The sequence below is a fragment of the Mobula birostris genome, chromosome 8 (genome assembly GCF_030028105.1).
Source record: "Mobula birostris isolate sMobBir1 chromosome 8, sMobBir1.hap1, whole genome shotgun sequence".
Lineage (NCBI taxonomy): Eukaryota > Metazoa > Chordata > Chondrichthyes > Myliobatiformes > Myliobatidae > Mobula > Mobula birostris.
Window position 1 is genome coordinate 5,678,988 of NC_092377.1, and position 14,964 is coordinate 5,693,951.

General features: G+C 43.9%; 1 protein-coding gene across 5 annotated transcripts in view; it reads right to left on the reverse strand.

Annotated features, from left to right (window-relative positions):
* The window catches only part of LOC140201124 (butyrophilin-like protein 8), a 61,928-nt gene that overhangs the window by 21,503 nt on the left and 25,461 nt on the right, over positions 1-14,964 (reverse strand). For all 5 annotated transcript variants that reach the window (XM_072264749.1, XM_072264750.1, XM_072264747.1 and 2 more), the window contains 2 exons: positions 7,927-8,003; positions 1,925-2,263 (listed from right to left, as the gene is read on the reverse strand). In XM_072264749.1, the coding sequence (XP_072120850.1) occupies positions 1,925-2,263; positions 7,927-8,002 (415 nt within the window). In that variant the 5' untranslated portion in view covers position 8,003. The remainder of the gene's footprint in view (positions 1-1,924; positions 2,264-7,926; positions 8,004-14,964) is intronic.

Here is a 14,964-nt window from a genome sequence, read left to right on the forward strand (position 1 = left end):
CCCTATGAGTGTTACTACACCTTTTCCATTCCTCAATTTCACCCAAATAGCCTCCCTAGACAAGGCCTCTGATCTATCCTGCCAGAGCACCACTGTAATATTTTCTCTGACGAGCAATGTAACACCTCCCCCTCTTGTCCCTCCGATTCTATCATACCCGAAGTAATTAAATTAAATCCAGGAATATTTAGTTGCCAATAACACCCCTCCTGTAACCATGTTTCACTAATAGCTACCACATCATACTTCCAGGTATCAATCCATGCTTTAAGCTCATCCACCTTTCTTATAATGCTCCTAGCGTTAAAATAAATAAGAAATTTTCCATCTCTTACTCTGTTTATCACTAACTGTGCAAACAACTTCACTATTTTCTTTTTCTTCCTTCTTACCTACATCTGTTCCTACACTCTGGTTCCCCTCCTCCCTCGTATCTAGTTTAAATCCGTCAGAGCCTTTCTAGCAAACCTTCCCGCAAGAATATTTGTCCCCCTCCAGTTCAGATGTAAACTGTCCCGCCGGAACAGGTCCCACCTTCCCTGGAAAACTGCCCAATTATCTATAAATCTGAAACCCTCTCTCCTGCACTAGGTCTTCAGCCACATGTTGATCTGCGCTATCTTACTATTTCTAAACCTGCCTGCACGTGGCACGGGTAGCAGTCCTGAGATTGCTATCCTGGAGGTCCTGTCCTTTAACTTGGCGCCTAACTCCCTAAACTCACCTTTCAGGACCTACTCACTCTTCCTACCCACGTCATTGGTCCCTATATGGACCATGACATCCGGCTGCTCACCCTCCCTCGAGAATACTGAGAACTCGATCCGAGATATCGCGGACCTTGGCCCCAGGGAGACAACAGACCACCCGGGATTCTCGATCTCTTCCACAGAACCTCTCATCTGTCCCCCTAACTACTGAATCCCCTTCTGAGGAGGGTCCCATCTTGGTGCCAGAGACGCAACCACGGCAACTTGTCCCTGGTGGGTCGTCTCCATCAACAGTATCCAAAACGATGTACTTACTATTGGTGGGAACAGCCACAGGGGTGTTCTGCTCATTCTGTCTATTCCCCTTCCCTGTCCTGACAGTCACCCAGCTGCTTGTCTCCTGACTCTTAGGGGTGACTATCTCGCTGTAACTCCTCTCTATTTCTGCCTCACGAATGGTCCGAATGAATTCATGTCTTGATGACTCGCGCTGTTTTGCACTGCTTTGTAACTTAGCGAGCATATCCAACACATACTAACAAGCCTTTGCTGGCTAAACTACAACAGTTAGTCATGCAATGCATATAAATTTCATTCTGGATGTTTAAAACCTTGAATTATAGAACTTGAAGTTTCAGCATGAGAGGTTACTGAGTAAAAGTGCCTATTTGAGGAAATATTCCCAGCACTTTGCCTCCTTCTGCTCTTTTATTCCCATTTTAAATACCATAAGACATACAAGTAGAATTAGGCTGTTCGGTCCATCGAGTCTGTTCTGCCATTCCATCGTGGTTGCATTATTAACTCTCTCAACCCGATTCTCCAGTCTTCTCCCTGTAATCTTTGATGCCCTGACTAATCAAGAACCCATCAATCTCTTTAAATATAGCTAATGGCTTGACCTCCACCACCGTCAAGGACAATGAGTTCCACAGACTCACCAGCCTCTGGCTAAAGAAATTTCTCATTTCTTTTCTGAAGGGATGAACTTTTACCCTGAGGATGTGTCCTCTGGTTTTAGACCTCCACCCCATTAAAGGAAACATCCTCTCAATGTTCACCATCTCAGTAATACAAAGCTATAGTATATGTCAGAATGAATTATCTAAAGGCTAGCTGAAGTTCTTAGGTTCTGGTTATTGTATTACCGTGCAATATAATGGCTCATAACAACTTATAGGACATAAATCGTAGAAGAAATCTACAGGTCCTACCTCTTACACTCAACACAATCTCTGCTTCGTCGCTATGGGATCGACTAAAGACATGAAGTCTGTAGACTCCAGAGTCCAATAGAGTCACATTCATCAGTCTCAGGGACACGTTCCCTTCAGGGATCTCAAGGGCATAAACCTCCGCTCGACCTTGATAGCTGGGATCTTGCTCTATTTGAGTAACTGAATAATTGTAGATTATTTTCATTGTATCCTGCTTTATCCAACTGAAGGTGGTGGAGTTGGCATCATCTGGTGAAGAGTAATGGCACTGGATGACAAGATCTTCTCTGACCTTCTTAACTATATGGTACTTCATACATTTCACCTCCACCTGACCTGCAACAAGTGAGACAGAAAGTCAATGTATGCACCTGAGCCATTCCCAAATCCTAACCAATACCCAGGCATTCAAAGTAAAATTATTATTAAAGTACATATATATCACCATATATTATCCTGAGATTCAATTTCTTGCAGGATTTCACAGTAGATACAAAGAAACACAATAGATTCAATTAAAAACAAAACTACAAAAACTGACAAACAACCAATGTGTAAAAAAAACCTTCATAAATAAATAATACTGAGGACATGAGTTGTAGAATCCTTTAAAGTGAGCCCATAGATTGCAGAATCAGTTCAGTGTTCAGGTGAGTGAAATCCACGCCAGTTCAGGAGCCTGATGGTTGAAGGGTAATAACTGTTCCTGAACCCGGTGGTGTGGGACCAAAGGCGAGAAGAGAGCATGGCCCAGTGGAGGTCCTTGATCATGGATGCTGCTTCCTTGTGGCAGCCCCTCTTGTAGATGTGCTCAATGGTGGGGTGGCAGCAGGATTAAGATCAGTACAATTTCTATCAGTGGTATTGCACTTGGGGAAACTGGGACATAGTGAAAATATGAGTGATCTCGAACAAACACAGGAGGATTTCTATCGGGTACAAGGAAAAGGCTGAAATATTAAAAACATTTCATAAGGGAACACAGTTTTAAGGTGATTAGAGAAACAAATAGGGGGATTTATGTTATGACAACAAAAATCTGAGGCGCAAAGGGACTTGGGAGTCCTTATGCAGGATTCCCTGAAAATTAATTTGCAGGTTGAGTCAGTGGTGAGAAAGGCAAATGCAATGTTGGCATTCATTTCATGAGGGCTAGAATATAAAAGCAAAGATGTAATGCTGTCCTGATGATGGGTCTTGGCCCGAAACGTCAATTATACTTTTTCATAGATGCTGCCTGGCTTGTTGAGTTCCTCCAGCATTTTGTGTGTGTTGCTTGTAACATTGAGACTTTATAAGGCATAGATGAGACCTCACCTGGAGTACTGCGAGTAGGTTTGGATCACTTATCTTAGGAAGGATGTGCGTTGCACTGGAGAGGGGTCAAAGGAGATTCACAAAAACGATTCCAGGATTGAATGGCTTGTCAAGTGAAGAGCGTTTGATGGCTCTGGGCCTGTACTCACTGGAATTTAGAAGAATGAAGGGTAACCTCTTTGAAACCCATCGAATGTTGAAAGGCCTCGATAGACTGGATGTAGAGAGGATGTTTCCTTTATTGGGATAGACTAGGACCAGAGGACACAGCCTTAGAATGGAGAGGAGGAGGAATTTCTCTAGCCAGAGAGTGGTGAATCTGTGGAATTCTTTGCCACAGACAGCTGTCGAGGCCAAGTTTTTATGTATATTTAAGGCAGAGGTTGATAGATTTTTGATTGGTCAGGGTATGAAGGGATGCTTGGGGGCAGGGGAGGCAAAAGATTAGGACTGAGACGAAAGATGGATCAGCCATGATGAAACAGTGGAGCAGACTCAAAGGGCCAACTGGCCTAATTCTGCTCCTAAATCTTAAGGCCATATTACAGTTTGGTGCGCTGCAATTCAGAGTTCAATTCCTGCATCCTTTGCTGGTTCTTCCAGTGAGTGCATGGGTCCTCCAATTTCTTCCCATAGACCAAAGACATACCAGTTAGTGGGTTAATCAGTCATTGTAAATTGTCCTGTGATTTGGCTAGGGTTAAACAGGCGGGTTGCTGGACAGTGTGGCTCTGTGTGCCAGAATGGCCTGCTCCTCACTGCATCTCCAAATAAATAAACAACGTCAACATAACATGGTGGTCCAAAAGGCCTGTACTGTGCTGCAGTGTTCCCCGTTCTAAATTTTCATCTCCCTTCACTCTAAAAGAGGCCACAGATGTGCCCAGAAACACAATTAAACCAAAGGAAGAAAAAGATGACGCAAGAATAGAGTGACATAAATATCACCAGCACAAGAAGATTTCAGACAGAACTAGACTAAAACAGCAATGCACACAAAATGTTGGAGGAACTCAGTCGGCCAGGCAGCATCTATGGATGTGAGTAAATAATTTATGTTTTGGGCCAAGACACTTCATCAGGGGCATAGAGTGAAGCTCAAAGCTTGGTCACCATGCCAGTATGGAAATTCAATAAGCATTAAGCAATTAAGTGGAAATTCATGGAAGGCCAAGTTATTGGGTGGATTTAAAGTGGAGGTTGACTTGTTCTTGATTAGTCAGGGCCTCAAAGGTTACGGGGAGAAGACAGGAGAACAGTTCTGAGTGGGCTAATAAATCAGTCATGATTGAATGATAGAACAGACCTGATGGGCTGAATGGCCTAATACTACTGCAATGTCTTATGGCCTTTCTTGTACTTTGTTAATTTTTTATTCAGCTATACAGCACGGAATAGGCCCTTCAAACCTCGCCGCCCAGCAACCCCTGACAACCCTGATTTAATAACAGGACAATTTACAATGACCAATTAACCTGCCCCTTTGAGAGGAAACAGGAGCACTCGAGAAAACCTGTGCATTCCATGGGTAGAGTAACAGATCGCTGGGATTGAACTCCCAACTCTGATGCTCTGAGCTGTAATAGAGTCGTGCAAACAGCTGGGCTACTGTGGAGCCTTATGTCTAAATGTTGGAAGAACATTGAAAAAGCTTTTAATATCCTTTGATATTATTTGCTAGCTTCCTTTCATAGTTCATCTTTTCCCTCTTAATGACCTTCCTAGTTTCCTTTTGTAAGCTTTTAAAAACTTCCCAATCCTCTGTCTTCCCACTAATTTTTGCTCCCTTGTATGCCCCCTCCTTTGCTTTAACTTCGGCTTTGACTTCTCTTGTCAGCCATGGTTGCATCCTTTTTCCATTCGAAAATTTCTTCTTATTTGGAATATTCCTGTCTTGCACCTTCCTCACATCTCGCATAAACTCCAGCCACTGCTGCTCTGCCGTCTTTCCCGCCAGTGCCCCTTTCCAGTCAACTTTGGCCAGTTCCTCTCTCATGCCACTGTAATTTCCTTTATTCCACTGAAATACTGACACATCAGATTTCAGCTTCTCTTTTTCAAATTTCACAGTGAATTCAATCATGTTATGATCACTGCCTCCTAAGGGTTCCTTTACCTCAATCTCTCTAATCACCTCCGGTTCATTACACAACACCCAATCCAGCACAGCCAATCCCCTAGTGGGCTCAACAGCAAGCTGTTCTAAAAAGCCATCTCACAGACGTTCTACAAATTCTCTCTCTTAAGATCCTGAGCCGACCAGATTTTCCCAATCCACTCGTATGTTAAAATCCCCCACAATTATCATAACACTGCCCTTCTGACATGCCTTTTCTATTTCCTGTTGTCATTTGTAGTCCACATCATTGCATCTGTTAGGAGGCCTGTATACAACCACCATCAGGGTCCTTTTACCCCTGCAATTTCTTAGCTCAACTCATAAAGGTTCTGCACCTTCCGATCCTATATCACCTCTTTCTAATGATTTAATATCATTTCTTACCAATAACGCCATTCCACCCCCTCTGCCTACCTGCGTATCCTTCCGATACATCGTGCATCCTTGGACGTTCAGCTCCCAGAGACATGCATCCTTTAGCCATGTCTCAGTGATGGCCACAATATCATACCTGCCAATCTGCAGCTGCACGACAAGATCATCCACCTTATTTCTTATGCTGCGTGCATTTAAGTGTAACACCTTAAGTCTGGTATTTGGTACTTTTTGCTTTGATTGCACTGCAACTCATCCCAATGGCTGTAAATTTGCTCCATCACCTGTCTGTCCTTCCTGACATCATTATTGCTCACCATCTTAGATTTATTTCTGTTTCCCCCCGCCCCGCTCCATCATTCCAGTTCCCATCCCCCTGCCAAATTAGTTTAAACCTGCTCTGACAGCTCTATTAAACCTTCCTGCCAGGATATTGGTCCCCTTCGGGTTCAGGTATAATCTGTCCTTTTTGAACAGTTCATACTTCCCCCAGAAGAGATCCCAATGATCCAATAATCTGATGCCCTGCCCCCTGCACCAGTCTCTCACCCACGCATTCATCTGCCTGATCCTACTATTCTTGCCCTCGCAAGCACGTGGCACAGGTAGCAATCCTGAGATTACTACCCTGGAGGTCCTGCTTCTCAGCTTCCTGGAAACTCCTGGAAATCTCTCTTCAGGACCTCCTCTCTTTTCCTATCTATGTCATTGGTACCAATATGTACCAAGACAGCTGGCTGCTCACCCTCCCCCTTCAGAATATTCAGGACCCGATCCGAGACATCCCATACCCTGGCACCTGGGAGGCAACACACCATGCAGGTATCTCTATCAGGCTCACAGAATCTGTCTGCTCCCGACTATGGAATCCCCTATGACTACTGCATTCCTCTTCTTCCTCCTTGCCTCCTGCACAACAGTGCCAGGCTCAGTGCCAGAGACCTGGTCACCGTGGCCGTCCCCTATCAGGTCATCCCCCTCAACAGCATCTAAAACGAGATACTTGTTGCTGAGTGGGGCAACCACAGGAGTGTTCTCCACTATCTGGGCATTTTCCTTCCCTCTCCTGACAGTCATCCAGTTTTCTGACCCCTGTAGCCTAGGGATGACTACCTCCCTGTAGCTCCTGTCTATCACCTCTTCACTTTCCCTGATAAGCAGTAGGTCATCACGCTGCAGCTCCAGATCCCTAACACGGTCTCTGAGGAGCTGCATCTCGGTGCACCTGGTGCAGATGTGACCATCAGGGAGGCTGGAGGTCTCCCAGGACTCCCACATCTGACACCCTGAACAAAGCACTAACCCTGCAGGCATCAGTGCTGCCAAAAGGTTTCGGCCTGAAACGTCGACTGTACTCGTTTCCATAGATGCTGCCTGGCCTGCTGAGTTCCGCCAGCATTTTGTGTGTGTTGCTTGGATTTCCAGCTTCTGCAGATTTTCTCACGTTTGTGATATCGGATTATTGGCAGGATTCTTGGCAGTCTGAAGGAACAGAGGGGTCTTGAAGTCCACATCCATTGATCCCTCAAAGTTACATGCAATTTGATAGGGTAGTCCAAAAGGTGTATGGTGTGTTGGCCTTCATTCTTCGAGGGACTGAATTCATGAGCGAAGTAATGTTGCAGCTCAATAAAACCCTCGTTAGAGTACACTTGGAATATTATGTTCCCTTCTGGTTACCTCAATATAGGAACGATGTGGAAGCTTTAGTGAGGGTCCATGAGGTTTAACAGGATATTGCCTGGATGAGAGAATGTCTTGTGAAGATAAGTTGAACAAGTGAGGGTTTTTCTTTTTGGAGCAAAAGAGGATGAGAGATAACTTGATAGAAGAGAACAAGATGATAAGAGTCTTAGATTGATTAGAGTGGAAATAGTCAATACAAGGGAACATAATTTTAGGTGGTTGGAGGAAAGTATGGGGGAATACGAGTGGTTAGTTCATTACGCAGAGTGGTGGGGGTGTGGAACATCCTGCCAGGAGTGGTAGTAGAGGCAGATACATTAGAGGCATTGAAGAAACTCTTAGGCACATGGATGATAGAAAAATGGAGGGTTTGGTAGGGGAGAAGGTTAGGCTGATCTTAGACAGGGTACAAGATTGCTGGGATGAAGGACTGTAAGGTTCCATATTCCAATAATGGCGTGAAGGTGTTGATAGATGCATAGACATGGACACAGTTACGCACCTTTATCACCGGCGACACCTTGCGCTGTGGTCAGTAACATGACAAAGCCAACAAGTGAAATGGAGAGAGGAGACATTCTGCAGAAAGAAAAGAACAATTAGCAGACCAGAAAAGCTGAGCTCAAAGTTACCATGATCTGTGTTCTAACCTGTATTCAAATATTCCTTGGAAATCCAAGCAAAACACAAAATGTTAGAAGAACTCAGCAGGCCAGGCAGCATCTAGGGAAAATAAAGAGTACAGTCGATGTTTCAACAGCACTGGAAGGCTTTCTGGCTGCTACCTGGCCTGCTGAGTTCCTCCAGCATTTTGTGTGTGTTGTTCAAATAGTCCTTCTCCATTTGTGGTAAATGTTAACCACTTAATTAAGACCACCGATTACAAGAGACAGGAACAGAATTGGTCCACTTGGGCTATTGAGTCCAGTCCAGAATTCTCTCCTGGGTGATTAATTATCATGCTCAACCACAATTCCCTGCCTTCTCCCCATAACCTTTGGCACCCTTCCTAACAACACTTATGTACCAACCTCCACCTGAAATATACCCTATTACATGGTCTCCACAGCATTTTGTCAATGAATTCCGTCGCCACCCTCTGACCAAGAACAATCCCCTTCATCTCTGTTCCAAAGGGTCTTCCATCTACTTTGAGACTATGCCATTTGGCCCGAGACTCAAGGGGGTGGGGAAGAGGGGGCATAGATGGAGGGGAGGGAGAACAAAGGGGTGAGGGGAGGGTAAAAGTGAAGGAACGAGAGGTGGGGGAGAGACAGAGAGTACACACACGTACTGACACTGTCTTGCCTTTGTGGGCACACGAGAGCAGGAAGAATGCTTTACAGTTTGCAAGCTGATTCACAGATTCCCAGTGCACCAGTAGCTGATTTTTGTCTAAGTCAGTATTAGTCAGAACCAGTCTGGCCATTCTCCTCCAGCCTCTCTCAGTTCTATGAGAGACAAGGCTGCTCTCTGTAAACTCTAGAGACCAGTATGTGAAAATCCCAGAAGGTCAGCAGTTTGAGATACTCAAACTACCCCATCTGGGATCAACAAACATTCCACAGTCAAAGTCACTTAGATCTTCCCCATTTTGATGTTTGGTCTGAACAACAATTGAACCACTTGACCATGTCTGCATGCTTTTATGCATTGAGTTGCTAATATGACTGGTCAATTAGATATTTGCATTAACAAGGTGTATAGGTGTACCTAATAAAGTGGCCAGTGAGCATATACTCTATCGCTATCAGAAATCCAGTAAACAACTTGAAACAGTAACGCTAACAACACTGTAAATAGCTGCGAAGAAAATAGAAACCAGACTGTTCAAAGGTGCTTTGTTCCATGGATTATTCTCTTCATTAAACGAGATCATTACCTCTTTGTTTGTATGGATCTGTGTTCTCAATGGCCTCATCAAAAATCTGATCACAGTTTTGCAATATTCAAACTTGACACCCAGTGCCTTTTTAGGTGGGGAGTATGTTCCAGACCAACAATCATTCCACAGTCAAACTCACTTAGATCACAATTCTTCCCCATTCTGATGTCCAGTTGGAACAACAATTTCAGTCTTTGCATGAGAAGGTGTTTTAAACATTACCATTCAAGATGTACTCCAATTTCAAGGTTATGCCCTCCTTGACAATCAAGCAGAACAAATGAAACATGTTGCAATGAAAACTCAAACGTTCGATGCCTGCTTTCATGGTAAACAGACTCAGCTCGAGCTTCCTGGCAAAGTCAATGTGGCTGGAACAGAAGCCTGGGAATTAGACCAACAAATATACTGACCCAAGGCAACACTCTGATTCTGTTAGCGAAATTCACACACTGCTTACACAACAACCTATTTCCATTCATCCCATCAATCAGATACCAACAAACCAAATGGCATGAAAACTAAACAAAGAACGCACTAAGGTTTTATTGAAATGAGACTACATTAGGCATCAGATTCCCACACATATAACAGAACAATCAGACCAATTGCCTGACGTTTGTCCTTAGTGGCTGCTCTGAGATTAATTTGCTTCCACTCCAATTGAGATGGGCGATGTGGGACACAGCCAGCCTAGGATGGGGTACGAGTTGTTTGATGGTGTGGCTGAGGTTGCGAGGGAGTTAATCTACTCCTGTTTTATGGTGCAAGGCAGCCGTCCTCTGTAAAGTCATGTGCAAACAGCTGACACACTGGCAAACACTCTCCACAAAGGACCTGCCATGACAGACAAATGGGCTTTGGACATGTATCGTGAGGCTCAACCCTCTCAATCCAATTCTCTTAACTTCACACCTTAACTTTTGATGCCCTGACGAATCAAGAATCTATCAGCCCCCACCCCCCCCACCTTCAAACATACCCCATCATTAGTCTCCTTTGCTTCCTGTGCCACTGAATTTCAGAGATTCACCACTGTTGGCTAAAGATATTGCTCCTTATCTCTGTTCGAAATGGACAGCACTGTATTCTGAGACTGTCCCCTCTGGTCCTAGACTCACACAAGAAGAAACATCCTTTGCACATCCACCATATCTAGAACTATCAATATTTCATTGGTTTTCATGAGATCCCCCTCTCATTGTTCTAAACTCTAGTGAGTCTCGCCATGATGGAATTAGGAGCAGACTCAATGGGCCAAATGGCTTAATTCTACTCCTATGTCTTACTGTCAGAAACGATCTTCAAGCAGATGGTCCTGTCTGACAGCCAGCTCGGACTCAAGACTGAGGTGTAATCCAGCACCCACCTGCATGCCCGAGTTGCCCTGCTCACTCTGCATGGGAAAGGAATTAGAAACTGCTTCCTAAAATCCAACCTATCTCACTGATTCCCATGTGGGTAACCTATCTCCAACTGAAGATCAACTTTGCAGCCTGTAATGTTTGATCTCTGAAAGATACTGTAAGTAGCCATTGAGCCAGAGGAAAGTTTGATTCAAGATTGATAGATCAATGTCATTTCCTGTACATAATTGTAAATAGTGAAGTAGTTGTTACTCCAGATCCAATGTAACACTAAAGAAAACACAAGATAAAGACACAACAATAAAAAAACAATAAACCTATATATACATAAGATAGCTTATATACATAGATTGATCCTATGTCCATAAACTGACATTAAGCACAGGAGTGTCTATACATAAGGTGACTGACAGGAAATCCTAAAGTAGTGGAGGTGTTCAGCCTTACTACTTGGGGAAAGTAACTTTTCTTTTTGAGTCTGGTGGTCTGATCTCTGAGGGTTTGTATAAATCGCCATTGATTAAAAGACGTTGGATCTCTGAGGATTACTGTAAATAGTCATCGGGCCAGGGGAAGAACAGCATTAGGTGCTTGAACAGGACAACTTTGGCATCATCACAGTCAACAAGACAAAATGTGCCAATGAGAGGCAAACTGATGAAACGGGCAAAAGCTGGACCTCCTTCTGTATAGGAGTACCAACAATCAAGGATATAATCTTAAGTCAACTCCGCCACGTACGGTCCCAAACCTGCCTGAGAAGAGGAGTGTTGGGCACGGGGCTCGCAATGCCCTCCCGTAAAAGCCCAGAGCTAAAGAAACACCAACAGAAGCTGCAAAGATCTCATCCCTGGGAAAGGATAACATCATGTGGTGAAAGCTACAGGGCCTAACAACTTTCGAAGAGGCCAGCCAAAGAACACCTGGTGATGTAATCTTGAAGCTGACACCAGAATCAGGTTTATTATCACCGGCATGTGACATGAAATTTGTTAACTTAGCAGCAGCAGTTCAATGCAATACATAATTTAGTAAAGAGGAAAAAAATAAAATAAAACATAATAAATAAAGTACAGGTGTCCCCCGCTTTTCGAACGTTCGCTTTACGAAACCTCACTATTACAAAAGACCTACATTAGTTACCTGTTTTCGCTAACAGAAGGCATTTTCACTGTTACGAAAAAAGGCAGCGTGCGCCCCGAGCAGCCGCTCTCCCCTGGATTCGGAACAGCATTCTCGTTGGCATTGCTTAAACACGTGCCTGTGAGCAGCCGTTTGCAAGATGAGTTCTAAGGTATCGGAAAAGCCTGAAAGAGCTTGTAAGGGTGTTATACTTAGCGTAAAACTAGACATAATTAAGCATTTTGATCGTGGTGAATGAAGTAAAGACAAAGTGAGTTTGGCTTGTGGAAGTTTACGAAGACGATGTTGAAGAGGTTTTGGCATCCCATGACCAAGAACTGATAGATGAAGAGCTGATGCAATTGGAAGTGGAAAGGATAACAATCAAAACCGAATGCAGTAGCGAACGGACCGAAAGTGAAGTCGTCAAGGAACTGAACGTGAAGCAACTGCGTGAGATTTTCGCTGCAATGATAAAGTACGACTTTAATTTTGAAAGGGTATGTCGGTTTAGGGCATATTTGCAGGATGGTTTGAGTGCTTACAAAGAACTGTATGATCTAAAAATGCGCAAGGCTAGGCAGTCAAGCATAATGTCGTTTTTCAAGCCTCCCACATCAGCCACAGCAGACAACAAACCTCGACCTTCAACATCGAGGCAGGCAGACATAGAAGAAGATGACCTGCCTACCCTCATGGAAACAGACAACGAGATAACACCCCAGTGTCCCACCACCCCAACCCCCGGGCAATGGACAGATACATTGCCGCGGAGAATGCAGCAGTAGCCAGGTTGCACCCAGCACATCTTTAAGAAAAAAAAGCCAAAATAAACAAGCTAATTAATTAGGTGCTGCCCGGCACTTAAACATCAGCCCAGATCAGAGGTGACACAATCGGCAACATCTGGGCCAACATTTACGTGCCAGGCAGCACCTAATTAATTAGCTTGTTTGTTTTGGCTTTTTTCTTAAAAGGTGTGCTGGGTGCGTCCCAGCTACCACTGTACCACTGCATTCTTCGTGGATCGGTATTGGTTCGCTGCCCGGAGGGTGGGGGCCACTGCACCACCCCAACTCCCGATGACTCAGCCTAACACACCATCATCAGTGTGCTCGGCGCTGTCCCAATTCCGGTAAGTGATACTACACTGTACATACATTATTTCTACTTTATATCGGCTGTGTATTTTTACGAGTTATTTGGTATGATTTGGCAGCTTCATAGCTTAAAGGGTACTGGAGAGCGCTTGCGCTGTGTTTCTGCTGAGAGCGCTTGCGTGAGATTTTCGCTATGGAGAACAGTGCAGGCAATTATTGTGGAAAAGTATTTCTTCTTTATATAGGCTGTGTATTCATTATATCATTCCTGCTTTTACTATATGTTACTGTTATTTTAGGTTTTGTGTTATTTGGCATGATTTGGTAGGTTATTTTTGGGTCTGCGAACACTCACAGATTTTTCCCATATAAATTAATGGTAATTGCTCCTTCGTTTTACGACATTCCGGCTTACGAACCATTTCATAGGAACGCTCTATCTTCGGATGGCGGGGGAAACCTGTACATCAATTACTTATATCAGGGGTGGTCAACCATGCGTCAGTTTTTTCAAGCACAAGTTCAGATGCGCCATACAACTCTTGTACCCCCATTCAATACTTGTAAAAATGTTACTATAGACATATTTAGCATTTTTACATGATATATTGATTTAATATAAAAACAAGACAAACATTACCTACCTTAATTTAACAAATATATTTTGTCTTCTTTTGATTTCTTCCATTTTCTTAATCATATATTCTTTCCGTAACTCAGACCCAAGCACTAGCTCCAGCATTCCTTCTACTTCAGTCCGATGTTGTGTTTTATAGCGTCTATTAAAATTATGTCTTCTATTATGTGAGAAAGTCTTTTCACAAACAATGCACAATGGTTTTCCTGACGGACCCGCTATAAATAAGAACTCATTTTCCCACTGTTCATTGCTTACTATCACTTTCTGCTTTTCTTTTGCTCATTTTCTTTTGCACTGTGATGGGTAACTGAATGTAAAAGCAAGGCTTAATTTTCGAAAAGGTACAAAAGCGCAAATGTTCACAAAAGACGAACAAGGCACAACTCGGTAGCGCACGAGTGTCAATTGTAAACCGACTGGCAAAAACCTGCGACGCACCGCTGGTGCAGACGCCTGGCACCTCAGCATCAAACAAGTATCAAACGTGTATTGAGCAATTATGGAACGACTGCAGAACAAAAGTCCTTCTTTCCTCGTTTGATTCATTGAACATTTTTTAAAATTGAAAACAGATTAATGAGAAAGAAGCTATCACTGGCCAAAAGGTCTGCACAAAATAATAAAACCGCTAAAAATAAGTTCTCAGTAAACACATTTCTAGCTCTAAGCTACTTGAATTTCTGTTGTAGATTATTTTTCCCTACAAATCGGTTTTCAAGTCAATCAAGATTTGAATAGCTCAGACTCAGCAGAAAGCAGCTGATTGGGCAGTCGAGGTCAGGTGACCAAGCAGTTTGAAAAGCTCAAACAGATACACAGAGGGACAGCTCAAGCGAAGCAGCCAGTGCGTGAGTGGGCCAGTGAAGGAGTGGAGCTTTGAGGCTTTGACTCAAGAGATTCTGGCAGTTTTGGCAGTTGGTCTGTGCAATCAAGTCAATCAAGATTTGAATAGATCACCAGAAAGCCGTTGATGAGACAATCAAGATTTGAATAGCTCAGACTCAGCAGAAAGCAGCTGATTGGGCAGTCGAGGTCAGGTGACCAAACATTTTGAAAAGCTCAAACAGATAAATACAGGGACAGCTCAAGCGAAGCAGCCAGTGCGTGAGTGGGCCAGTGAAGGAGTGGAGCTTTGAGGCTTTGACTCAAGAGGCTTCGACGAGAAGAGGTGGAGGACAAGCTAGCTCGCAGTTAGTTTTTACAATGTCTCCTGAGACGGTGATGTGCCTCTCATGTGAGATGTGGCAGTCTTGGGGGAACTCCCCTCTCCCGCAGAGTCACATCTGCTAGAAGTGCATACAGCTGGGCGATCTGGAAGACCGTGTAAGGAATCTGGAGCAGCAGCTGGATGACCTTCCACTCATAAGGGAGAATGAAGCAGTCATATATGAGAGCTACAGGGAGGTAGTCACTCCTAGGTTGTCGG